This window comes from Colobus angolensis, unplaced genomic scaffold (genome assembly GCF_000951035.1).
Source record: "Colobus angolensis palliatus isolate OR3802 unplaced genomic scaffold, Cang.pa_1.0 Scaffold63, whole genome shotgun sequence".
Classification (NCBI taxonomy): Eukaryota; Metazoa; Chordata; class Mammalia; order Primates; family Cercopithecidae; genus Colobus; species Colobus angolensis.
Window position 1 is genome coordinate 9,773,027 of NW_012119932.1, and position 27,843 is coordinate 9,800,869.

The 27,843-nt window shown below is 41.5% G+C and overlaps 1 protein-coding gene across 1 annotated transcript in view; it reads left to right on the forward strand.

Moving 5' to 3' along the window:
- CUBN (cubilin (intrinsic factor-cobalamin receptor)) overlaps nt 1-27,843 on the forward strand; it is a 315,183-nt gene that overhangs the window by 127,012 nt on the left and 160,328 nt on the right. The window contains 2 exon segments of the mRNA XM_011963893.1: nt 20,405-20,586; nt 26,678-26,852. Coding sequence (XP_011819283.1) covers nt 20,405-20,586; nt 26,678-26,852 — 357 coding nt within the window.

The window sequence follows — 27,843 nt, forward strand, 5'->3', positions numbered from 1 at the left end:
AGTGATCTATCCCTGGAAGGTGTAGTCCTTGTGGGTCTCACAGGAGTAGTTCTCAACCATGATGCTAGAGCTCATTGGTGTATTTCAGTCAACTGAACATCTGAACAAACAAACTCCAGACGCACCAGCTTTAAGAACTGTAACACTCACCGCAAGGGTCCGTGGCTTCATTCTTGGTTAACAGGACCAAGAACCCACCGGAAGGAATAAATTCCGGACACACTACTGTCTTAGAGTGATCTATCCCTGGAAGGTGTAGTCCTTGTGGGTCTCACAGGAGTAGTTCTCAACCATGATGCTAGAGCTCATTGGTGTATTTCAGTCAACTGGAAAGAGAAGTGGAGTTGCAAGATCATACCAGGAATCAAGCATAGACATCTAAGCTGTGGCCCTACTGTCAAAATCAGGGCTGAGCTCTAGCTGAGCACACATGAATGTGTGCAGTGGTTGACTCTTAAGGTTGTTCACATTCTGGTGCACTCATTATATGAATGTCAGAGCTACATGTAACTGAATAGCCCTATTATACACTTAGGAGAGCTAGGCATTCTGAGATTATAAACTGGGCTCTGAGTGTATTTCTGTTAAAATATGTATGGGGCTTTCAGTATTTAAAAATAGTCAGTGGTCATCCACAGAGCTACTTGCAACTTGAAATGTACATTATGAATTCCCAAAGTAAATGAGTTGTGATAATTAATCTTGTAGAAGTCCTGGACCACCTTCTTCATCAGGTGAGTAGATATTTATTTATTTATTTATTTATTTATTTATTTATTGAGATAGGTTCTCGCTCTGTCATCCAAAGTGGAGTGCAATGGTGTGATCATAGCTCACTGGAGACTTGAGCTCTGAGGCTTAAGTGATTCTCTCACCTCAGCCTCTTGAGTAGCTGGGACTACAGATGTGTACCACTGCACTTGGCATTTTTTTTTTATTTTTAGTAGAGTTGAGGTCTTACTATGTTGCACAGGCTGATCTTGAACTTCTGAGCTCAAGCAATCCTCCTGCCTTGACCTCCCAAAGTGCTGGGATTACAGGCGTGAGCCACTGCATCTGGCCCAAGTGGGTGAATTCAACCTAAGTCAACTCATTGATCCATTAAATACAGGGATTTGATTGATTCATCTCTATAATACAGATCATCTGTAGTATTCCATGATTCTGAAACACATGATTCTAACTAGAGACAGTGTGAAAAGAGACAGAAAGGACAGGAGAATCTTGGGAAATGGCCCAGATTTTCAAGGGCTGGGGCATTCTCCAGAGCATATGTGCTTCCCAGATGCTCATGCACATGAACCCTGGGGACCTTGTTGGATAGAGGATGGGGTCTGGGGCAAGGCCCATGAATCTGCATTTCTAATGAGCTCCCAGGTAATGCTGCTGGTGCTGCTCTGTGGACCACTCTGAGGAACAAGGTGAGAGCAAGTGTTGAGACTGGAGGAATGAGATCGTAGAAAGACAGTATCCCTAGGGACTGGAGAATCCTTCTGAGATGTTGAAAGGGCACATTGTACTGTTTGTTTTAATGACAGTAGGATAATAGCAAGATCTAAAGCAGAGAGAACTTTCCCCCAGGGACAGAAGTGTAGAAGGTAAGAAATGCTAACCAGGAAGCCTGGGCTCAAGGCCCTGGAGAGTGTTCTCAGCCCTAGATGCACCATTGGAATGGCCTGGGAGTTTTAAAAAGTGCCCATGCCTGGGTTCCAATCTCCAGAGATAGGATTCAATTGGTCTGCTGTGGGGCCTTGACTATTGCTAATTTCTAAATGCTCCTTAAGTGATTCATCCATACAGTCAGGATGGAGAGTTTGGGGGTGCAGTGATTTTGCTGATTACTTTCTCCTAGGGGGCTACTTCCTCTCCCCTCCAGACTGTTCTAGCCTTACTAACCCAAGGCAACTCTAAGGAGCTTGATTGAATGGTCATTGCAGGCTGCGCTCAGATTACTGTATCAGTGGACTCTTCCAGCCAACATGCTGAATCTTCTGGTGAAAGCTCTGAGTTTTATGTTGGGAACGTTTTTTTCTACCAGTTCTGCTTGGAATCTGTCTTCCTTTGGGAGAGTCAAAGGCACCCTCTGTCTATTCTCCTTTCCTGTTTACTATTTCAAAACTTTCTCCCAGTTGCTGGAAACTCGGAGCCAGAATTATGCAACAAAACGTTGCCAGCTGGGGCCAGAACTGAAATATAAAATTGTTTTTTAACTCTGTTTTGCTCACAATATGTAAATTATACTTGGGAAGAACTTTCTGGAAAGGAATTTTTAGTCATTTAGATCTATGCAAAATCGTTCATAATATTCTATAGGTATCCAATACCATGGTACACAGAGTTTAATACTCTGCATCTGAAGTCTTTAGTTTGAGATAACCTGAGACGGGGAGCCCACAGAGAGGGCGAGCTCTTCCATCAGAGAGGTCCCACCATTTTTGATCCATTGGAGGTAAATGCAAGACGTAAATCGTGAGGTATCATTCACGCATTTGTTCATTCCACAGACAGTAAGGATGGTACTGTGCTGAGATGGGAGACACAGAGTGACTCAGACCAGCAGGCTTGGTTCCTACTCTCACAGAGCTAGGCTAGGTAGGAGAAGCTGACATCACACAAAAACACACTTAAATAAATAGAAAATCAAAACCGTGAGTAGTGCCAAGTGGGCACACACAGGGCAACTGACCTGGGCCTGGCAGGAGGTCAGGGATGATCTCCATGCAAATGAGACCTCTGAACCAAAACCTAAAAAATAAGCAGGAGTTAACTAGGTAAGCAGGAGAATGAAAAGGATTCCAGGTAGAAGAAGGACCCTGTGATAGGAGGGAGCAGAAAGGGCCCGAGGGACCTGAGAAGTCAAGAGGCTGGAACTGAGTCCAAGAGGAACAGCGCTGCCAAGGCGCTGCAGAGCTAAGCATATAATGTGGCTAAGCATACACGCACACACACCACACACACACACATGGGCAGGGACTCTGCAGCCATGGGGCTAAAAAAATTGTAACAATTTCAGTGCTCAAGAGACACACCACACACACACACAGACAGGCAGGGACTCAACAGCCATGGGGCTAAATAAATGTACAAATTACTCCCAGTGCTCAAGAGACACACCACACACCATACACACACACACCACACCACACACAGCACACACACCACACACACAGGGGCAGGGACTCTGCAGCCATGGGGCTAAATAAATGTAAAAATTACTCCCAGTGCTCAAGAGACACACACACCACACACACGGGCAGGGACTCTACAGTCATGGGGCTAAATAAATGTATAAATTACTCTCAATGCTCAAGAGACACACCCCACACCACACACACACACACACACACACACACACATGGGCAGGGACTCTGCAGCCATGGGGCTAAATTTAAAAATTACTCGCAATGCTCAAGATACACACCACACACACACACAAACACACACACACACACAGGCAGGGACTCTGCAGCCATGGGGCTAAATAAATGTATAAATTACTCTCAATGCTCAAGTGTAATTGTATTTTTTTTTTTTTTTTGAGACAAGATATCATTCTGTTTCCCAGGCTAGAGTGCAGTGACACAATCTCGGCTCACTGCAGCCTCAACCTTTTGTGATCAGGTGATCCTCCCTCCTCATCCTCTTGAGTAGCTGGGACTACAGGGGTGCACCACTACACCCAGTTAACTTGTATTTTTTGTAGAGATAGGGTGTCTCTGTTTTCCAGGCTGGTCTCAAACTCCTGGGCTCAAGCAATTTGCCCGCCTCGTCCTCCCAAAATGCTGGGATTACAGGCATGAGCCACTGATCTGGTGATAATATTCTTAAATGCATTTGTGTGAGTGTGTGTAACATAGCAGAAGGAAAAGAATTAGGCTTCTCTCTGCACTGCCCCGCAAGGGATGTTCTCAGAATCAGGTGGAGGGCTCACGACAACCCCCCTGACGCTGGCCCTGGAGTTGCTCTTCCTGTCCTGGCCAGGTCAAGTGGCTTTAAACTCCTACCCTCTATTCCTCAGAATTCTATCACCTTGCAGGCCCTTCCCCCCACCCCAGCCTCCCCCTCTGACTCTTTTCTAAACTGTGCAGTACGATCTCCAGGCACCAAGCAGAGAATTCAAACTCGGCAGTGACATTGTCTCCTAAGCATTGCTTCTGAGGAAGAGTTCCTACACAGTGCATTCATTTCCCCAATTCATGCATAAATGCATTTACAAAATATGCTGCTTTGTGAACGACACAAACCTTCTATTGGCTTTAAGAAAACAGATCTACAACCAGGCTTTATTTGTGGGCTCTTTCTGAACGTGGCCCTGTAGACATGAGACGAAGTAATATTGCAGGGCCTTTTATGCGGGTCCTCAAAGAGGGCCCCACCCTGGAAATAAAGAAATGGCCACAGTTGCCCTGTCTCTCTAATCGGTTCATGGTATTCAGCCTTGACAGCATTGTCCAGAGGCTGAATTCAGCCTTGGGGGCCTCCGTCTGGGTTGCGGCGGGAGGGGGTAGGGAGTAGGGGTGGGGAATACAGAAGTTTCCGCAGGCTGTGTGAAAAGCAGCCTCCCAGCCAGCTGCACACACCCCCTCGCCTCTTCTGGTCGTTGCTCCCAGAGGCCCTCTTTCACTTAGTGATGGAATCCAGCATACAAACAAGGTCAAGGAGCTTTGTGAGCGAGAGAGTGACATTTGCAAAGGGAGCGAACCCTTCAGCTGGGAGCTCGTGAGGGCAGGACTAAGGGGCATGTGATCAGGAGGTGATGTCACCCAGGATTTCCACAAAGGAAAATGTGGCCTTTTCTTTGGGAAGATAGATGACATCAGCCTCTCAAATGGGGGCTGGGTCCATTTTATCTTCCTTTTAGCTATTAATGAGATTTCTGAAGCCTTGAGAAGTTTCAGAAATTAGTTTGAAGAGAACATTTTAAAAACCATGTCAAGATCTTTTATGACTGGCTTGGTTTGGATGTAAGCCAGTGCCTTCTTGACTACCTGTGGGCATGAAACACTGTACCAAAGGGCTTTGAAAAACCATCCTTAGAGCACTGGCAGAAAACTGCCGTGAGGTCAGCAGTGTTTCTCTTAAAGTTAGACCTTTCTTCCAGGTATCTTCTTTCAAATGGTTTTTCATTAGTCTTGGTTTATCACTGGTCTTTCAGGGAAATTCCTTCTCATTCAAAAATTTTATTCCTTTTGTGGCTTAGAGTACATGTAGTAGGATTTCTGGGAGGTTCACCCTATGAAGACAAAGGTTTTATCTTTTGTAATTCCGTTATCCACTTGTCTCGTGTAAGAATGCCTTAGGGTGTGAGGGTGAGTAAGCCGGGCTATAGGAGAAGATCTGGGCCCAGCCTATTATGAACAGGCAGCTACAACTGTGAATCATGTTAATTACATGATTATTTACATGTCAATTACACATAACCTCTGCAAGCAGATATTTTTTGAGAACAAGTTTTTCATTCATTCAGCCAACCAGCCAGCACGTATTTTGGGCTTGGTGTCTGAATATAGACAGTATTAATTTGCTTGGGCTGTCATAACAAAAATGCCACAGACTGGGAGGTTTAAGCAACAGAAGTGTGCTGTCTCACAGTTCTGGAGGCTGGAAGTCCAAAGTCAAGGTGTCAGCAGGGTTGTTTTCTCCTGAGGCCTCTCTCCTTGGCTTGTGGATGCTGCCTTTTCCCTGTGTCCTCACATGATGTTTTCTCTGTGTGTGTGTTCATCCTGATAGCTCTGTATGTCCAAATTTGCTCCTTACAAGGACACCAGTCAGATTGGATTAGAGTCCATTCAGCTCCATTTTAACTTAATCATCTCTTTTTAAAGGCCCTATCTCCAAAGACAGTCACATTCTGAGGTCTGGGAGTTAGAACTTCAATGTGTGAATTTCGGCAGAGATACAATTCAGCCCATAACAGAAAGGAAGCAGATCACATTCTTGACTTTGGGGAGTTAGTCATTGGGTAGGCAAGGCAGGCAAACCAAGTGTAGAAATATATACATAATCCAGGACACCATGGGAATGCAGAAAAAAATAGCTAGGTCAGCCTGCGGGATTTCAAAGGACCCTCCAGGCAGCTTTGACATTTGCACTGAGTTTTAAAGAATGGGCAAGAATTGATCAGACAAATATCTGGGAGAGGAAGGCATTTCTAAGTAGAAGCAGCAAGGCGTGAGGGTACAAAAGTTTTGCAAAGTGAAAGTCCTTCAGCTAGACCACACATTCTCTGCATTCTCCACTGCGGAAGTATCAACTCCAAGGAGGTAAAATTGGCTCTTGGTAGGGGGATTAGGAAATTCTTACTCTTTAATGTATAAAGCATAAAGATATACAGTACATAACAGATATACAATATACTTGTATTAAATTTTCATGGTTGAGAATTTGGAAAAAAATGTCTGAACAGTCTCCTTAGGGGGCTGATAATGAAGAAAAGGTGAGAAACACTAGGGAAAGGGAGTGATAGAAGTTGAGGCAGGACAGGTTATCAGAAACCAATTGATAAGAAACATTGCCAAAATTTGGATTTTATTCTGCCATCAGGGAAAGACCATCGATGGATTTTTAAGTGGGAAATTTAGTGATGCAAACACAAGTATACTTTAGAATAAGAGTTCTGGTAAGTAGAGGGATGCCTAAGAAGAGGAAGAGACTGAGAGTTTGAGTAACTAGTTGGGGGGGCTATTAAATCAGAGCAGGGAGAAAGGAAATGAGTAGTGGGTGAGGCAGTGTATTAAAGAGCTGTTTAGGGCTGGGCACAGTGGCTTACACCTGTAATCTCAGCACTTTGAGAGGCCAAGGTGGGTGGACCATGAGGTCAGGAGTTTGAGACTGGCCTGACCAACCCCATCTCTACTAAAAATACAAAAATTAGCCAGGTGTGGTGGTGCGTGCCTGTAATCCTAGCTACTCAGGAAGCTGAGGCAGGAGAATAGCTTGAACCTGGGAGGCAGAGATTGCAGTGAGCCAAGATGGCACCATTGCACTCCATCCTGGGCAATAGAGCAAGAGCGAAATTCTGCTAGAAAAAAAAAAAAAAACAAACCACTATTTAGAAGGTGTGGTGGGCAGATCTGATGGTGGAGTAGATGTGTGTCAGTCTGGGAGAGAGAAGAAGGAATCATGGATAGCTCCTCCAGCTTTCCTGCGGTATATGATTTGGCGCATGTTGGTGCCATTATTCATAGATAGGAAATCCTGGAAAAAGACCACGTTTGGGGGAAAATTGTGAGCTCCGATTTGAACATGCTGCATTTGAGATGTTCAGGGGATGTATCCTTTCAGCAATGGCCGGTGTAAGTATAAAAATTAGGTGAGGATTTGGGCCAGAGAAAGAGACTTTGGAATAAACTATGTGTTGGTGAATTTGGAGTTGGGAGCATGATGGAATATATATCCAAAACTGTGCAAGGTATTTTTAGGCATATGAAAGAAATACCACGTTAGTCTTTGTCTTCAAGCTGTGCATGATCAGTTAGGAAGCAGGTGTAGAAAACCAATGGAAGTGCTGAACTATAAGGTGCCTATTGCAAGGCTAGTGAGGAGGCTGGAAGTCACTGGGGAAAATCTTCATGGACTCTGTGAGATTTTAGAGCCCTTGAAGAATGATCAGGACAAGAATTGACAGATGGTGCAGATGGTGCCTGGATCAGCATGAGCAAAGAAAGAGATAGAAATAAGCCTGATGTAATGAAGACAATGGGGTATAAGGCTTCATAGACCTCCTGGGCTAGATTCTTTAAAACTCTCAAAGCCAGCCAGACAAGTGTGAACTTAATGTAGTAAGGAAAAGGGAACCACTGTTGTTTTAGACAATGGAGTGGGAAATGTCAAGGGAGGAGATTACAATTGGAGAAATCATAGATCACAGTGATAGAGGCAACCCCAGGGGACTATTCTGGGTCCTGGCTACTGAGAACGGGGAATAGAGGTCTGCAGAGCCAAGACAACTGACGATCAAAGGGGAGTAACATTCTGATAAATCCTCAGCAAAGACACTCAAGGGCTATGTGGCCAGTGCTGTGATAAATCCTGGCCCAGAAAATATTAGACCAATGGCCACATTCTCTCTTCCTAATAATTTCTTCAAGGTTATAACTTTGAAATACAGACGCGTGATTACCTAAGTTTTCCAGTTTGAAAATGATTTTAGGAGTCTTTTTTGTTATTGAACAAGCAACTTTTGTTGAACAAAAAAATTTTATTGAACAAAAAAATGTTCAATTTAAAATTTTTGTTATTGTATGTCCTTGATGCCACGTGGTGAAAGAATTCACAACAATCTGGAAGTATGATGTTGGCAATGGAAGTGATTTATGAATTGTGGTCAGCAAAGATTCTAGGGCAGGTTCACAGGGCTGAGCTGTGAATCACACTGTCTGGTTCTAATCTCAGGCGCAGACCTTCCTCTCCGTAGGTGATGGAATTGCTTTTACAGTGTCGCTTCCTGCTAGGCTGTGATAGACATAACGTCACACAGAGAGAAATGGTAAAGTACCCATCCATCCGCCTCCAAAGTAACCTCAAGAATGTGATGTCAGATAAAGAAATACTGCTTGGTTTTGGTAAAAATTTAAGTAAAAGAGAAGCTTTTAAAAACAACCAGCTCTGTTTTTAAGTTAAGAGATATTTCCCTAAATGCTGACTATTCTTTCTCTCACATTTATATATGCTATATCCCATCCTGCGTATGATGGCTTTTTCAGCCTATCTGATATTTTGGGCTTTTGTCTTTGTGATAGTCTTAAAATATTTTTAAGCATGGAGACTGGAAATGAGTTCCATCTTAGTATGGAACCAAAGCACAGGTTTGTGCATTGTGATACTGAGTCTGATTTTTATTTATGACAAATTTTCACTTACATCTTTTCTGCAAAGAAATTCTTAATGGACGATGCTGATTTCTAAGAAATCCGTTCTAAATAACTCCTTGTTGTAAAGCTGGGATAATGACTAAGAAAATCCTGCAGTTCTTTTGGCCTTGGCTTCACAGCTTCTCCAGCAAGGTCCCAATGATCAGAGGCAGCATTAAAGCTATGCGTATGCAGACCTTTCAGAATGAGTGGAAAAGCTCACTCCTGACATTTCTACCTCCTTGACGACAGCAGTAAATACACATCCACACAGCTGACCTTCTTCTCATGTTGGCTCTGAGTCTCTTCACCAGCAAGGGCCTCTCAGGAGTCTCGCCTCCCCATTCCCATGTTGCCACTGTTTGAAAAACTTGGAGTTCTATTTCTATTGCCGCTCTTTGAAACCGTTATAAAAAGAAAAAACATAACCCTCAAACCACCATGACCTTCCCAAATCATAGATTGCACAATTTGTAATCACAGTCCTTGAGATCTGGGCCAAAGGAAGGGCTTTCTCGAAACTTCTGTTTGTGTTCTCGTTCCCTGGCAACAATATCCCAGATAGAGGAATGCATGTACTTTGCAGGGGATTCCACACTTTTTCGTATGACACAAAAACTGAAACCACCCTTTTTTTTTTCAGTTTCAAATATCATAGCAACCAAAAATGAAGTATAAAATGAGTGTAAGCCAACTCAGAACAAATGTGAAGTTCAGCGTAGAACCTGAATTTTTGTCCCCAGAGGTTTCTTTTTTTGACCATTGACTTAAATGTTGCCATATTTGTCTCAAACATTACATATCCAAGGGCTTGTTTTGTGTGAATGCACTGTGTACTCAGAGAAACAGAGGAAGCAATGCCAGGTGGCAGCAGCATTGTCTCACAAACAGAACAAATCTGGTGGAGGACAGTAATGACCACTTATAAGAGTTAGTAGAATTTGATAATCTGTAAATCAGTAATGACAATAATATACTTTGTCCTTGATTTTTTTTCTCCTTCTAGTTTCACAGGCTACTCAAATATAGACTATTTTGACCCTGTGTACCAAAATAATGAAATTGAAGGAATACAGGATAAATAATATAGATTTTACCACCTAAATGTAATCTTAAATTTATCTGAAGACATTATGGTCAAAATAAACTATATTGCCATATAAAGAGTGAATGAAAATATGATTAAATGCTTAGTGCATTGGTTTAATTGACATCTCATTCACTATTACTGTTGTTGATGTTATCATTTTAAAACATGACTTAACATATGTAAATTAAAAATATGATCTCATGTCTCATCCCAATAATTCTCTGAAATGAGCATTATCATTCCCTTATTATGGGTGAGAAAACTGAGGAAGGAACCTGAGAGAAGTTAAGTAACATATCCACACTCATGAATCCACTAAGCAATGGAATCAGAACACAAAACCCAGTGTGTGGTGTCAAACTCAAAGGCCATGTGATCAATAGCACCACGGTGCCTGAAAGCAAATAATTTTTCCCCACAACTTTTTATTGCAAAAAAAGATCAAATGATACCGCACTGCAAAGAAGGTCAGAGCTTAGAGTAGGTAATTTTATAAATTCCTATAATAATAAATATTTTTAAAGAGATATGTGCAGTCTTTCCCAAGTAGATGGTGATCTAGTTTCAAAGGCTTCCCACTAAATGACACAATGCATCCATTCTTCAGGTTCAAGTAGCAGTAATATGTGGGTTGGAGCGGAGGGGAGCATTGCTTGGCAAAAGACAAGTTCCAAATAGTTAATGTTATTTGCAATCCTTAAACACAATTTCTGCTTTATTACTCATTTATAAAGTGCTGTTCTGGAGCTGCTATATGTTGCTGATGGAATTGACCGATCTGGGAGAAACCATGGAGATCATCTAGTGAGTTACTGAGGTTTAGTTATACAAACTCGCTTACAAGAGGGAGAAGTTATATTAAAGTGAAGAGTGAAAGGGTAGCTGCCCCCGGAACAGCTTGGCCGGGCTGGGGTGGACCATGGGACTGGGGTGGAGCATGTGAGGATTTGGGTAGTTTAGTTGTTTTACTTTCCCTAAGCTAAGGACTCAGGCTGGCTGGATGCAGGATTTGCCCTGCGAGGGGCCTGCAGCACAGGATGTTGTAATCACAGAAAACAACCTTGAGGTTCAGATTTGGACAGAGTTTAAAGGGTCACAGAACACCACTGCCCTGGACGTGGTGCTGCCCACATGCGTCCATTTCCCCGGGTGGAGTCCACTCCCTGCAGAGGGAAGGTTAGAGGTTGGGGGAGGGAGGGAAGGAATCAGGGAGAGGCCTGCAATGTAGGGCCCTGGAGGCTCTTTGAGCTTTTCCCTGTGAGAGCCCTGTGTACCAAAATAATGAAATTGAAGGAATGCAGGTTTGAATAAATATTTCTAAATAGAAGTATGATTGTTGAACTTGGAAATTGTCTACAGAGAACATGTTTTCTTTGTCTTTGTTTGAGGGATTTCATAAAGAAGCTTTCAGTAGCCTTCGGCATGACTACTTATTTCAGGGGAGATTAGTACAGTTATCTTAGTCTCATTTCTTTCCTTGTATCTTTTTATACTAAACTGTGTTTAGAAGTCTTCAATCATTTCAAAAATATCTAAGGAGAGGGAAAAGAGATTGATCAAATGATTGATTTCTCTTGAAGAATTGTAAGCAAGGGATTTCTACTGGGAAACCATTTTTTAATTTGATTGAAATTAGTAGCTTAAAAGGAAACTGATAAGGTTAATCAAAGTGAAAAGATGAAAAGATTGGCTAACTTCTCTAGGTTACGATGAAAGATAGTATCCTTTTGTATACAGGAAATTAAAATTTATATTACACAGAAACTCCAAAATTATGGGTGTTTTAGATTTCTTTCTCTTTGATGATGTACTAAGGGGAAACACATCAGTATTGAGATCTAGGCCATCTTAGATAGTCAGATGGCTATGACAGTCTTAACTTTGAATATTTATATGACATCTTGAATAGGAATGTAAAGGTCATTTTATAGCAGTCAACAGCATTGATTTCTAAACTTCTTGTATCTGTTTTCCAAGTCACTGACTTCATGCAATGACTTATTCTTTCATTCTTTTTTATTGTGTCTCTACCATTGAAACCTGACGTTCTACTTTATATCCACTGCTGTATATAAATTAGTCGAATAAAATGGATTATCACAAAATATGGGGCAGGGATGAAGTCCTTATGGAACATGAAACTTTCTAAACCTTTACTGGCTCTCAAATGCTAACAATTGTCATGACTTAACTCCCTGGTTCTTGGGTTTACCTATTTCTTCCTGATGTGATACCTGGCCCTGTATTTGCTGCTAGTTTTCTCAACAGTAGACCTTTTCTATTTTCATGAAAATTTTATCCTTGACCAACCATCTTCTAAATCTCAAAATGACAAATAGGAAGTAATAATTACAAGATAAATACAGAAAGTTTACAAAAGCGCACTCTTTGAATACCACACAAATAGTTGTTACCATTTTGTACCTACCTGGGAATTTGGCCATCTCATTTATCAGGAAAAGAATGAGGATATATTAGCTTCCTAGGGCTACCGTAAGTACCACAAACTGGGTAGCGTGGGACAATAGAAATTTATTCTCTTTCTTCTGGAGGCTGGAAGTCCAAAGTCATGGAGTTGGCAGGGTTATCCCTCTGAAGGCTCTAGGGAAGACCCTTCCTTGCTTCTTCTAGCTTCTGTTGACTGATGGCTGTCTTTGACTTTCTAAGACTTGTAGATACATAATTCCAATTTCTGTATCTATCCACACATGACCTTCTTCCTTCTTGGTGTCTGGGACCAAATTTCCCTCTTCGAATAAGGAAACCAAGAATATTGGATTCCAGTTCCACCCTAATCCAGTATCACCTCATTTTAACTTGATTACATCTGCCAAGAGTCTTCCCTCCAAAAAGGCCACAGTCACAGGTTCCTGGTGGGCATAAGTCTGGGGGCACAGTGTTCAACCTAATACAGGGACAACTCTGTCCTCTCCTAGAGTCACCATGTTTTGTCCTCTTCTTCCATTTTTCTATCTTCTTTCTTCCTTCTTTTTTTCTCAGGGAAATTTTATGTTCCTTGGCCTTTACTTACTTGCTTGATTTTCTTCTGTGATTTCATCTCATGATCACTCCAGTTTGTCTCCATCCTCACAGAATACATGCTATCTGACCAAATCCCTCAGAAAACTCATCTGCAAATGCTTCATGTCCTTATGAATTTGAGGGGCTCCACCCTTGGCCTTGTGTTCAGAGAGGACCAGTGACCCCAGTAGGACAGATGCCTATCACTTGGCCACACACCTGTGAAATGTTGGAGAATTAACTGGTAACATCAAACCAGGAATTACTGACTTTTTGTGGTTCTCATTACGTGTCAGTCACCTTTGAACAACTTTGACCATTTTAAGGAGCACATATTCTTCTCCACTTCCCCACTCTCCCTGACCTGAAAGTTTCTGTTCAAAATCCTTGTAATTACATTATTTTATGTTCCATAGATGTATCAGAAGTGAGGCCTGTATGCTCACTCCAGGAAATAGTTCACCTTACCTTGGGTTGGGCCTTCCCCAGATTCTGAGCTCTTAGTTACCAATTCATATCACACCTGCCTTACCAAAAGAGTCCTTGCTGGCATTTTTTTTTTTTTTTTTTAGATGGAATGTCACTCTGTCATTTGCCAGGCTGGAGTGCAGTGGTGTGATCTCAGCTCACTGCAACATCCACTTCTTGGGTTCAAGTGATTCTCCTGCCTCAACCTCCTGAGTAGCTGGGATTACAGGTGCCTGACACCATGCCCAGCTAAGTTTTTATATTTTTAATAGAGACAGGGTTTCACCATGTTTGCCAGGATGGTCTCAATCTCCAGACCTCGTGATCTGCCTGCCTTGGCCTCCCAAAGTCCTGGGATTACAGGCGTGAGCCACCGTGCCCAGCCCACAAGCTGCCTTTTTACACAATGAGGGCAAACTGGCCTCGCCAATGAGGCACATCTCAAGGTCTTATGGAACAGAAAGAGTTTTTATTTTTAAGTTATAGAAAAAAGCTATTAAAATATAAAATGACCATTTTAATGGAGCATGTGACCATCGTCACTAATTATGTTTAAAATTTAATTCTCTTTTACCATGCCTTGGCTTTTTGGCTTTGTTTTAACAGCAACTGTTGATTTCTCAGGCATTTCCTTTAGGAATGAAAGGATAAGGGTGGAAGGGGGTCGGTGTTGGGTCACTTCTCTCTTCCTTTTCTCCCATCCTTGTTAGGCTTTAGCAATGTCAATTTCAAGATGTCATTCCTCCTGATGCCATCAGTTTATGGCATATAGTTTCAGGAAAATGCCAGGCGCAAAGCGGTGACTGCATTTGAGCAGTCACAGGACAATACAGCATTTACTTGTTAAACTTTGTGCCTCGGGTTCCATTTAGCTGTTTCATTGCTGGTTTGCTTTTATTAAAGCTCTTATTAAAAACGCACAGATATGAACTTAAAGATAGTACCTACATAGAAGATTATTATTAAATGTTTCAGTACTGGAATTTTATAACTCATGGCTTGTTTTGGACAAAAACCAAAACAATATTAGCAAAGTTCTTTTATGAAGGTATTTTAAGTTATCTACACAAGTAAGCAGCAGCAGCTTGTAACTTTTGGTTGTTATGAGTTCAGCAGATCAATGTGCTTCCTACAGATAAAGCAAGCACTTCCTTTCAGCTGATGGCTGAGAGTTTGGAGGAAAATCAAGTCAAACAGATGATCAGTCACCAGTATTAAAACTTTTATAAAGATTAACTCTTTAAAACTGAAAAACACAGGCTTCTCTTCAGGGCCTTATTTTATTCCAGTTCAACTGATGTCTAATGATGTATTCTGTTAGATTTTGCCTCAAAGTCAATTAAAAGATTTTTGCTTTGTTTACGTTTTCCAGGTTGCTATGGTGATTGTCTTCAGTGGAGGGACAGGACAGTAATGAGGGCAGTGTTCAACATTGTTAGTTCCATGCTTTTGAGCCGAAGTTCTTGGCAAGGCATAGGGGAGAGAGAACACAGAAGTGGAGGTCACAATGGGGGTGGGTTGGTGTCAGAATAGGGTTTTGCACCCACATCTGCTATTCAGTAAGTGATATGAGCATGTTCCACAGCTTTCTTGAACCTCACTTTGCTCACCTCTACAATGGGCCTGACATTATCATTGTTACCTGCCTCAAGTTGTCATGATTAATTTCAAATAAAATAATGCATTTCAGATAAAAATAATTCAAATAAAATGAAAGCACTTGAGAACTGAACTACCATACAAATATGGATTGTCTTTTAAAAACTTTCTATGCACCTTAATGAACAACCAATTTCATACCTCTTCTCTAGCTATTCATGATAGCTTTTTAGCCAGTAATTCTTCTTCTAGCTCCAAGTCTTTGTCTCAAATCTGGGGATAAAGTCTTGTGAAGATACAAAACATGGCCAGGCGTGGTGGCTCATACCTGTAATCCCAGCACTTTGGGAGGGAAAGGTGGGTCATTTGAGCCCAGGAGTTCAAGACCAGCCTGGGCAATATAGCAAGACCCTGTTTCAAAATAAAAGAGTAAAAAAAAAAATGTAAAGATAGAATACATAGCATGTATGAAAGGATTATGATATGTACAACATTTAGCTAAAAACTTTGGATTGTTCCATTTATTCTGTGTAACAACCCTATGAAGTAACTATTCATACTGCTGTAGAAGAAAGAAAGGTTAGATTACTTATCAAGGAACTATCACAGCCAGTTTAGGAACCCATTTATCTGAACCACAGCCCATGCTTCCTCTGTTACACTGTAATGTTTCCAAAAGTTTTGCAATCTAACATGCCAATTAAGCAGTTCTAAAATCATGTGTACTCCATGAATACTTTCTCTTACCAAAGTGACAAAGAGCCACTGTGTCTATTTCTCTCAAAACTCTTTATTCCTCTTGTCACTGTTCCCTTTTCTTGGTGGGTATTTTCATCTTTTATATTTTTGAGATGGAGTCTTGCTCTGTCGCCCAGGCTGGAGTGCAGTGGTGCAATCTCGGCTCACTGCAACCTCCACCTCCTGGGTTCAAGCAATTCTCCTGCTTCAGTCTCCCGAATAGTTGAGATTACAGACGCACACCATGACACGCAGCTAATTTTTGCATTTTTAATAGAGACAGAGTTTCACCATGTTGGACAGGCTAGTTTCGAACTCCTGACCTCGGGTGTTCTGCGCACCTTGGTCTCCCAAAGTGCTGGGATTACAGGCGTGAACCACCACGCCTGGCTGGTATTTTCATCTTTAAAATTTTCTTCTTTATGTAGACCTTGAAAGGCTTTTCTAAATCATTGTCATCTATTTTAGATTATGAATGACCAGTTTTAAAAACTTCTCTATTTCTTTTACATTTTATTGTTCCTTCAACCAGACAGGTAACCGGATGATGACAAGAATGTTGGTGGTCTAAACATCCCTGCCTGTGTTATTTCCTGATGGGTATTGGTTGATATAACTTCTTTCCTTTCCAGATTTGTGTATTCTCCATCTCTTTTTCCCATCCCTGTTTGTGATCCCTTTGTCGTGCATCTAGAGTCGCAAATATGACTGGTAATGGCATGATGAGATATTTATTCTTATTTGTAACTTACCAGCGATTAACAGGTAAAGGATAGACTAGAATTCAGATTGTTTTCTTCAAATAAAAACTTACTGAAATTACTCTTGGTAAACTGAAAGAAAAGCAAAAAGGGTTTAATAACTTGCAAGAAGACATGTGGGTAATAGCACTTTTTATGTCTATAAATGTCTTTCTGTTTTCCAAGAGATATTGAATACACTTGGCTTCTATAGCACTGCTTATATTGCGGGCTGATGCTCAATAAACACTTATGAGTGAATGAATGAATAAATACGTGGAATTGGGAAGCTATTTTATCTCTTTCAAATTTTAGAAATACAAAGAGAGTTAAGTTTCCACCATAATTACCAGAATTAACTTTACCTCCTAGTACTTTATAATTTTGACCAAAAATTACCACTAATCTATCCTATTTTGCATTTGCTGTGAACTTTTAAATCAAATGTTACCTTTTGATATGTTAAACCCCAGAGGTAGTGAGAGCATGAAGGAGAAAAAGAAAACTTCAGATATTTCAAGCCCTAACAGTTTCTTTCTCTCTTTCTCATAACCACACAATATTTTTCCTGACAGAGTATCACTTATAAAATTGAAATTTCTCCGCTGGGCGTGGTGGCTCACACCTGTAATTGCAGCACTTTGGGAGGCCAAGGCGGGTGGATCACCTAAGGTCAGGAGTTCGAGACCAGTCTGGCCAACATAGCGAAACCGCATCTCTACTAAAAAAAAAAAAAAAAGGAAAAAAGAAATTTTTCTTTTAGAAACATACACACGTGCTATTAACAAAAAATACTTAAAAATAAAATTTTGCTCTGTTTATTAAGCAAACCTTATTATTTGCTTTAAATCCTAGGAAAAAAGACATTGTGGGTCCATATAACTGTACTGTAATTTTTAAAAAACATTACTGAATGCCACAAATCTGTATTACCATTCCAGTTTACAGTGACTAATTTAAGGATATTAGTATCCTGTTATTTGCGAAGGAATTCACAAGGAAACCTAAAACAATTGGAAAAGACAATGGAAAAATGTTACACAGAGTTTTAGATGAATCAACTGTGATAAAAAAAAAATTGAATTCGATTGGCTGATGAACTAATGCTAAGTAAAAATGCAGAAATTAGCTATCTAAGCTTTCATTTCCTTCTTATCTTTTATATCATGTGGCCATAAAGTTATTTTCCTCTAGATTTTTTCCATTGGATAATTTATTTGATACCACTGATAGAAAGAACCATCTGAACTGAAAATGCAAGCTGAGAAAAAAATTTTGAGTAACAGGCTTTGCTTACCTATAATGTATTTTAGTAAAAGGTGGTATATCTTAACACGAGTTACATGAGCCACTGTGTTGTACCACTCCAGGAGCATCGTGTTATAGAATGTCCTGTGAGCGGTGCTCCCTGGAGTTGGGCAGTGGTACAGGAGATACGGACAATCTGTGATGATTTTGGCTTCAGGAATATTTGCCATGTGGTGTTGTAGTCAGACAAATATTTTCTCATCTTTTATGGTACTTGTGTTTTTTTAAGATTCACCATAGTCTGTAAACAATGTCAGCACATCTAATTTTAAACAGCTTTTTCATAGCCTTTAGAAATAAAAGCGGGAACTTTATAGGAAACAGGAAAGATATTGCTCTGTGCAATACATTTAAAGTCTGAAAATGCAGAGGTTTTCAAGTGCAAGGAGACTGAGAAGTCAAGAAGATAGTAGTGCTTTGAGCTAGAGTCAGATTTCTCTGCCGAATCAATATTCTTAGAATTCTCAGTGCTTCTCAGTGCAGTGGGGAATTCTGTATGGAGGTTTTTTTTTTTTAACTCCTTAACTTTTAAAAGCTTTTCTTCTAACTCACTGTATAGGAGAAATTTGCACAGAGTGGATAGTAGACAAGATCTCACACTTGGCATCTTACTTTAGAAGCCATGGTAGTTTAATGTCATTCACGTGAAAAATGCACATTTACTCATAATGGAGTGAGGAGGCGCTGTTGTTTTTATTTATTTTATTTTATTTTTTAAATTATTGTATGTTAAGTTCTAGGGTACATGTGCACAACGTGCAGGTTTGTTACATATGTATGCATGTGCCATGTTGGTGTGCTGCACCCATTAACTCGTCATTTACGTTAGGTATTCCCCGTAATGCTATCCCTCCCCCCTCCCCCACCCCATGACAGGCCCTGGTGTGTGATGTTCCCCTTCCTGTGTCCAAGTGTTTTCATTGTTCAATTCCCACCTATGAGTAAGAACCTGCAGTGTTTGGTTTTCTGTTCTTGCGATAGTTTGCTCAGAATGATGGTTTCCAGCTTCATCCATGTCCCTACAAAGGACATGGACTCATCCTTTTTTATGGCTGCATAGTATTCCATGGTGTACATGTGCCACATTTTCTTAATCCAGTCTATCATTGATGGACATTTGGGTTGATTCCAAGTCTTTGCTATTGTGAATAGTGCCACAATAAACATACGTGTGCATGTGTCTTTATAGTAGTATGATTTATAATCCCAGTAATGGGATGGCTGGGTCAAATGGTATTTCTAGTTCTAGATCCTTGAGGAATCGCCACACTGTCTTCCACAATGGTTGAACTAGTTTACACTCCTACCAACAGTGTTAAGAATGTTCATATTTCTCCACATCTTCTCCAGCACCTGTTGTTTCCTGACTTTTTAATGATCGCACATGAAAAGCCTTGAAGAATAAGAGCAGGCAATTGGAAGAATTTACCAACCAATGAAGACTATTCCAAAAAAAAGAATGAAAGAAAAAGAGGCCCAGAAATGTTAACAAGAGCAAAAAATGTTTTGTTATTCACCAAAAATTGCTGTTGGAAAACAAGATAATCTCTTTTCTAATTTTGTCTCTCACAAGCCTTCCTTAAATTTTACCTCTTCTGCAAAGTTTTCTCTTCCTCTCCATACTGAAATCTCTGTCTGAATTCCTGCAAACAGTGTGAGAGCCTGTGTGGTATAGTAATGAAGTACTAAGATACAATGAGATCACCTCAGTTAGTGTCCTAATATCAATTAACCTTGGAAAATCCATGCCACCTCTGTTTGCACTGATTTGCTCATTTAAGAAATGGATCCTAACAGTACCTGCCTCATGTGGTCCTTATGAGTATTGAAACGGGAAATACATGGAGAGCCCATATGAGCACTCAATGAAAGGCGGCATTGTTCTATTGTGTGCCGCAGGCTACGGCATTTGATTATTTGTTGTCATGGTCTGCCTGAATGGCTTTCTAAGGCATGACATATCAACATTCGTAAACACATGCTGTTGTCTTTTTCCTTGGTTGGATTTTTCTATATCCATTGTATTTTTTTTGTTGTTGTTTAATGTCAGTTTCCTGAGTTAGGACCTATATCATTTACTTGTTTATTTCCTACAGTCTTTGGTACAAAGCTAAGGATTTTTAGCACCTAAAATTCTAGTTCTTAGATCTGCACGGGACTGCAGAATAATGTATTAGCTACAAGGATATTGAAGACCCAGGGACCTGAAGTTCACGACCACAGCTCACACAGCCCATTGTACTTCCTATTATGTTATGTAATTCTTGCCTCATTATAATAAAGAAAATCTAAAATTAGAAAAGAAAGTACAAAGGTTTGATATGGTAAGAAAAAGGATTGAGCATTATTGTACTAAATTATATATAATCAGTGTTGTATTTTTGCATGTATAAAGTTAATAAGTTGTAGCCATGATTTTTTTCTCATTGTTTTATAACTGCATAATTATAACTTTATTGTAACTTAATGGTTTTCTCCTAAATTAGGCATTGTATATTTTTGATGAACTTTTGGTGAGTTGAATTTGTGAATTACCTTCCACGGGCTGCTGCCCACTTTGAACTGACTGAGCCTTGCTGTTTTAACAGGTTGTGGTGGAGAGCTGTCTGGGGCCACAGGCTCCTTCAGCAGCCCCGGGTACCCCAACAGGTATCCACCCAACAAGGAGTGTATCTGGTACATTAGGACGGCCCCGGGGAGTAGCATTCAGCTCACCATCCATGACTTCGATGTGGAGTATCATTCAAGATGCAACTTTGATGTCTTGGAGGTAGGAAGTGAGATAGTTTTTTTAGTACATCCCAAAGTTTGGGGTAGAACAGGAAATCACTCTGCCAAGATTCCGAATTCTTTCCAGTAGTCAGCAGTGTTCTATTCTTAGACATTTTAATGAGCATCAGCCCTTCGGTGATCATTTGGTAGACATGGGATTAATATGTGGTTCGGGTTTCCCTGAAGCGATGCCTGAAGGCCTTGGCTGCAGCTGAGTTAGGTGATGCCGGGAAGCAGGAGCCCAGGACCAGTGAGTGAAGGAAAGGGGGAGGGGGAACCAGCAGAGGGAGCCCCTGGGGGCAACTTGGACTCCGTGTGCTGGGACCCTCTGAAGGACCACAGTGGAGGCACTCGTCCCCCTACTCTGGTTCCCATTCGTAGGGACTGTGCTTGGGATGGCTCATACCTCACCCTTGTAGTCTGAGAAAGCTCCCCTAGAAAAAGCATTCACGTGGCGGAGCATAGAGACTGGCCCTGCCAACAAGCACAGGGACGGCCTGCCAGAGCTGCCACTGGTCTTCAAGGGACGCCAGGGCCATCTGCCTCAGAGGGCTTTTGCAAAAAAATGGCCGCCTAGGTAGCATGAGGCATTTGAAAATGAAAATTTTCCCAGCACTACTGCAAAGGATGTGTCTCGGATCATTAAAATAGTCTGAGAATCTTGAACCCAAAAGTTTATTATAATCAATTTTTAATTGCAGGAATCTAGTCATTAGAATATGCGTGTGTGTATATATATATTTTTTAAATATATAGTTTTAAAATATTTTGTTATGGTTTATAAAATTATATAAATGTAATTTGTTATAATTATATAACATACTATATAATTACATTATTTACATAATATTCTTATATAATTTTATAACATATATAGATGTCCCAGATATATGTAATATTATGTAGCATATTATATACTTACATTATAAATTATAATTAATAATTACAATAATTAATATTTATTATTGTAATAAATTATATTATATATTTTAATGTAAGTATACCATATACTACATAATTATGTCATATGTTATATATAGTTACATATATGTAACACGTTTATTATGTATACTTTGAACTTTGACCTGTCTGCAAACTTTAATGTCTTCCAAATACACACAAAAATCCTGTCACCTCAGCTCTAGGGACTGCTGTAGCACAGCATGACAAGGATTCTGTATCCAGTAGAACCTAAATTCCATGAGGCTAGATGTTTGTTTGCTTTGCTTTACTGCTATATTCCCAGCTCCACAGAGTACCTGGCAAATAGTAAACACTCAATAGAAGTTTGTGGAATGAATGAAAGCATCAAAGTCTCTGATTGGCACACTGTAATAATGCATATTTAGGGTATTTTACAAAAGAATTTTTACCTCCATGTTCTCATTTAAACATGAAATCATTCCATGAGGTAAGAGGGGAAGTTTATTCCCATTTTACAGTGGTCAAAATTAAGTCTCAAAAAGATTAATGGGCTTTTCCATGACCACATGGAAGGGGAGTGGAAGAGCTGATAACTGAAGCCAGTCACTGCTCAACACTCCAGTAAACCCTGAGACCATAGATGGGTGCAGGGTGCAAGGGGTCGATATGAGTAATATGGACTCATAGGAAACTTTAACAAAAAAACTTTAATTATAAAACAAGTTCTTACCTTGAAAAGAAATGAAGTCATCCCTCAGTGAGAATCACTAGGAATTACTTTTAGTAATTCATCACTAAATCATTCAATCACTACTTTTAGTAATTCATTACTTTCAGTAATTTAGTAAAGTCATCCTTCTCAGTGAGAGTCACTAGGAATTACTTTTAGTAACTCTAAAAGACTTACCAGTTTTATCTCTGATTTCATTTCTGTAGCTCTATGGACAATTTGCTATTGTCTGATGATAGAGCTACAGTAAATGAAATCACATAGAACTCGTAAGTCTTCATGGAAGGACTGCTGCCAAGTCATAACTCCATCTCAGAGGAGAAACAAGGTGCCTCCTGAAATTCACACTCACAGCACAAAATAGGACTAGCATCCACGTGCAGAATGTTCAGATGGCCTCGCTCACCAGCAGGGATATTGCTTGGCTGCACTAAACCCCTTATCACTTACAAAGGGCTGGTGGCAGATCTTCCACAGCTATGTGCCCTGTTCCAAACCCTTTATTTTCATACTCCGAGGTGCATGTGATTGTTGCCCACTTGGCAAAATAAAAATGGGCCAGTTGTGTTTTGGGTTGTGTCACGCCCATCATGGTAGAAAGTAGAGATGGGCTGTTCCCTGAAAGCAGGCCTGGAGCCTGAGGGACGAAATCAGGGACTCCAGGCAGAAGCAGTTTTCAGGGAGAGCCCTATGCCTGACAGAAATGGCTGTGAGAAGACGCATAGTCTGCCTGGGGCTTATTTTTATTATGACAAGCTGACATTGCAGTGGCCTCCCATGTTCCACCAAAAGCAGGGCTTGGACTGTTTTGAGGCCCTTAAATATTTGGGGAATTTTTTTTTTTTCTGAAAGCTAAAATGAGCAATCCTCTGACATTTTGTTCAAAAGCCTTGTTTTGGTTTTCTGCAAATGCTCAACTCATGTGGAAACTGCTGTAATAAAATTGGGCTAATGGCAGTGGAATGGTTTTTTTCACCCCTCCCTAGCTGCTGATAGCATGTTAGCAGTGGGTTTAAAGGTTTGTTACCCATGGTGGGCATGTGATCTAAAAACTTTGCTGACTTTCTCAGCCCGCATGTAAGTGTAGGCAAGTGGGGCCTTACAGTCACTAAATATTGGGCTTACCTGGATTTCACAAAATTTATTCAGGAGTCATTTTTTCCCTCAAAAATCAGAGTCCAGAAAGTGGCCCATTGCAAAAAGCAGCAGCTGTTTGGTTACTCATAACCCCGGAATGCTGACTTGATTGTAACAATAAATGGAGCTAACAGAGCAGAAAGAAATGTTCAAAACAGATTAAAACCATAGGCTTTGAAATGTTCTCCCTCCTGAGCATTTGCTACAACACATTTTTAAATCTGTGATCATCAGACCACTTCTTTTCCCCCCAAAGTTTAGTCACATGCTGTAGTTGAATGAACCACGCCCTGAAATTCTTTCCTTCTTTTTCTTATGTGCTATCGATTTTATTTGTGGAAGCCAGAAGGACCATTGTTTCGGTCATGGAAACACTCTGCCTGATTTCACTTTAATCTCTGAGAAAGTCTTTAGAGAGATTCCAAACTGGCATCAGGCAGAAAAGGAAATCCACTCCTTGGAGCAGTAAACCAGGACAATTGCTTGGTGTGGACAGTTAGCTCGGTCTGGCCTCTCTGCGATAGGCTTTTGTGAGCTCAGCCTTGCAAGAAAGGAAGCAAAAATGTCCAAAGTGGCAGTGTTTATTCTTCTAGAGGCTTCTAGGTCCAGCCAACTCATACCCATTATGTTTGTGATCTCAAGGGCATGTATGAGCAGAGAAAACAAAGAATATTTTGCCGATGTGTGAGTTTTCTTTGTTAGAACTTAACACTTGCGCTCAGTGGTCTCTCCAAATACGTGCCGTTGATTGGGCTGGGGTGGTTGGGAACACATGCTGTCAGTTTCATGCTCTGAGGACTGTTCCCTAGGTAAAGGGGTAGGGAGATCTTGAAAATGGGAAAGAAAGCTGACTCTACACACCAAGCAAGCTTGCTTCTGCCATTTGCATATGTGTACGTGTCAGGGGCCACACAGGGCTCTTCCAAAAGTCCTGCTTTTGATGGGACTTGGGGGGAGTGCACAAACATCAGCTCCTCCTAATAAAAATAAGCCTGAAGCAGTCGGTCTGCTTCATTCCTTTGCAATTACTGTCCTTGTGCTCAGCCCTCTGTGGAACAGCAGTTTCATTCATTTTGGCCTTTCCCGGATGGCTGGGGGGAATTAATCAGACAAAGAAATCATTATAGATTCAAATCACACACTTTTCCCCAAAGTAGGCTTCTTGTTCTCACTCCCTCTCCCCAGAGAACACTTGAGTGATTTTCCTATCAGTCAGCAGTGGGCCCTGAGGGTGGGCAAGGGCCGGGGATGCTGAGGAATCAGGGCAGACTGTCTCGAGGTGGGGGAAAGGCACAGAGGGAGGGTGGGAAGGCACTGTGCCCAGATCCCCCTGAGAGCCGCCTTCCTGGCTCTGGTCCTGAGTGCCTGTACATGGAGGGCTGGGGTTGCAGTTGTGAAGGTCTCAGATACCAATGTCTTTGAAAACTCTCTCCCAAAGATGGTCTTTCTTTTGCAAATTGAAGTTTGAAGACCTGAAGATGAGAAGTTAGCATCTTCTATTTGATTCTCATCCTCCCTTCGCCACCCTCCCCAGCCCCACACATACACACAGGAGACAAACAGGACCCAGAGGAGACTGAGAAACCTGTCTGTGAGGCCTCCTGGAGGCCTGACCTAGGCTGTCCGTGGCTGCAAGATGCCCTCTGTGAGCCCAAGGGGACCCTTTCCAGAGGACGATGTCACTGGGGTAGTGGATTCCAGTCAGACAGACAAGTTTGGCAGATTTGAAGGCGCCTGCATGGTCTGAAGTCATGTGTGATAGATCTAGAAGTGAAACGGGAGAGTTCCCTAGCCACCCCTCCTCAGGACGTGTGACAGGGGTGTGGCTCATCTGTTCAGCTGCTGTGCCCTCAAACCCATTATGGGAGGGGGAGCACACAGACTGGCAGGTGCAGGAACCCAGGCAAGATGCTACCCACAGTAGGGTCTAGTGGTGGGTGCCTGTGACTCTCAAAGCCCCCATGGGCAGGGTGCAGTGTTCTTTTAGCTCTGCCATCCACAGACAGCTTAAGTGATAACCAGCTCAGTGACGCTTGGTACTTGGGTTCTCGTCTGGCCTCCAGGAAGAATCAGGTCACACACGGTCTTGAAGGATGGTGAATGTGGGGATTTTATTGGGTGATGGAGGTAGCTGTCAGCGGAATGGATGGGGAACTGGAAAGGGGATGGAGTGGGAAGATGATCTTCCCCCTGGAGTTCGGTTGTCCCATGGATGATCAACTGTCTGACCATCCCCAGCCAAGCTCCTCTCAACGTTCAGATGCTCCTTCTCCTCTCTCCTTCTCTGCCATGTCACTCTCCTCCTCCTCTGCTCTTCTGTTCACCTGCTCATCTGCTCGTGGACCCTGGGGTTGGAGGTTTATATGGGTACAGGATATGGGAACATGGCAGGCCAAAAGGCAACATTTGGGTGTGAAAACAAGAATGCCTGTTCCCATTTAGGGCTGCAGGTTTCCAGGCTTGGGGGGTGGTTGGTGGTTCCTTTGCCAGGGAACCACCCTCTTTTACCCAGTATTTCTCTGTCTCCCGTCTATAACAGAAGGAGCCATCTGGAGACTAAGGCAGAGTCTAGGGCAATCCCTGAGCAGAAAAGTGGCATGCACTTGGTCAGGTTCCTGGGCATGGGCATGCTGGGAGCAGGCACAGGGAGGGTGCATAGCATCCCCTTCCTTAGGCTCCAAAACACACCCAGAGAGCTGGTATTTTCATTCCTAAAGAAGCGTAAGCGTTATATTCAATGTGTGATCTTAGAAAACATTGTTTGCAGGTTAGGAGGAAATTCCTAAAAATATAACTGGGGTATTGGTAGCCTTCAGTGAACTCAACTTTCATAAGAAAATGGCTTTATGCTAAGACTAATCATGTGTGCCTATAAGAGTTAGAAAATCAGACATTTCTTTTTTTACATGTCCCCCTAAAATTCAGAAGATAAGACTTAATACTGTATGATCTGTAATGTTTCTGCTAGAGAAATCAGGAAATTCCATGAAGACATGAAAAAGACAAAAAGAGGAGATAGGGAAGATTCTGGGATAATCTACTCCGTCCTCCTCTGCAATTCTGGCTGATGAAACTAGCAGGCATTTTATGGGTGATTGAACTTGTGTGTTCCTAAGGCAGAGGGAGTGCCTTTGAAAACTCAGCTCGAGTTTATAGTGCATCCCCACCCAGGGAGGCTGAGATTTCAATCTCTAATCATCGTAGAACCCAAGGAGCCAGGGGTTAAAATGAGCCAGGGGAAGGGCCTGTAATTGCCTAAAATATTTTTTAAAGTCTTTTTTCCTACATCCCATGTTAGATCTATGGAGGCCCCGATTTCCAGTCTCCCAGAATAGCCCAATTGTGTACCCAGAGATCACCTGAGAACCCCATGCAGGTGTCCAGTACTGGAAATGAGCTAGCAATTCGATTCAAGACTGACTTATCTATAAACGGGAGAGGCTTCAATGCTTCATGGCAAGCAGTCCCTGGAGGTGAGTGAAAAAAGGAGGTTTCCTAAAGTACTTAAGCTGAGCCTTCGTTAAATTTCGTGAAATGCTTGGGAATACGTATGAAGGTTATGCCCTGATTGATAAGTTAGTGACGTCCCAAAGGGAAGCCTACTGAGACCTGACGTGCACTTCCCTAAAATACGCGATAAAGTTTAACTTCCTAAGGGTCACTGCATATGTGAAAACAAGAATGCAAGTGTGTAAGTCCATGGTGAGAGCGGAACTAGTGTAATAGGCCAGACCCACTCTCCAAGGGCTCGTACCTCTTAACCAGCCTCCATACCTCATGCCATAGTATAGGCCTTTGGATTCTTGGCAAATATCAAACTTGCAAACATTGAATTCATGAATCCCAAGAAATTACTGTGTGTTCTATGGTGACTTTCTGCCCAAGATTTTAGGTAGTCTAAATAAATTACCTGTTGTGTATTTTTAAACTATAATAACAAACTATGGCACAAAATAGTTTAATAGATGTTAGCATATGCAACTACTAGAGAGAGCCACATTTGCAGAATGCTTACTGTGTACCAGGCACTTTTCTAACTATTTTATGAGGATCTCCTTTAGTCCTTACAACCACCCTATGAAAGAAGTCCATTTCATATCCTTATCTCACCAGTGTGGACACCAAAGCTTAGAAAGGTCAGTAACTTGCCCAAAGTTCCACAGCTAGAAAATGTCAAAGCACATATGTGATCCCAGGCTCCCTTATGGCCATACTTCTTCAACAGAACCATAACCAAGGTAATATAAGAGCTCTCCCTGAAAGTTAATTATGTAGGAATTTAAATACACACACACACAGACACACACACACACACACACACACACAGTGTTTAGATTACCCCTAAATCATTCTCCATTATTAGAAAATGGTGTGGACACCAAAGCTTAGAAAGGTCAGTAACTTGCCCAAAGTTCCACAGCTAGAAAATGTCAAAGCACATATGTGATCCCAGGCTCCCTTATG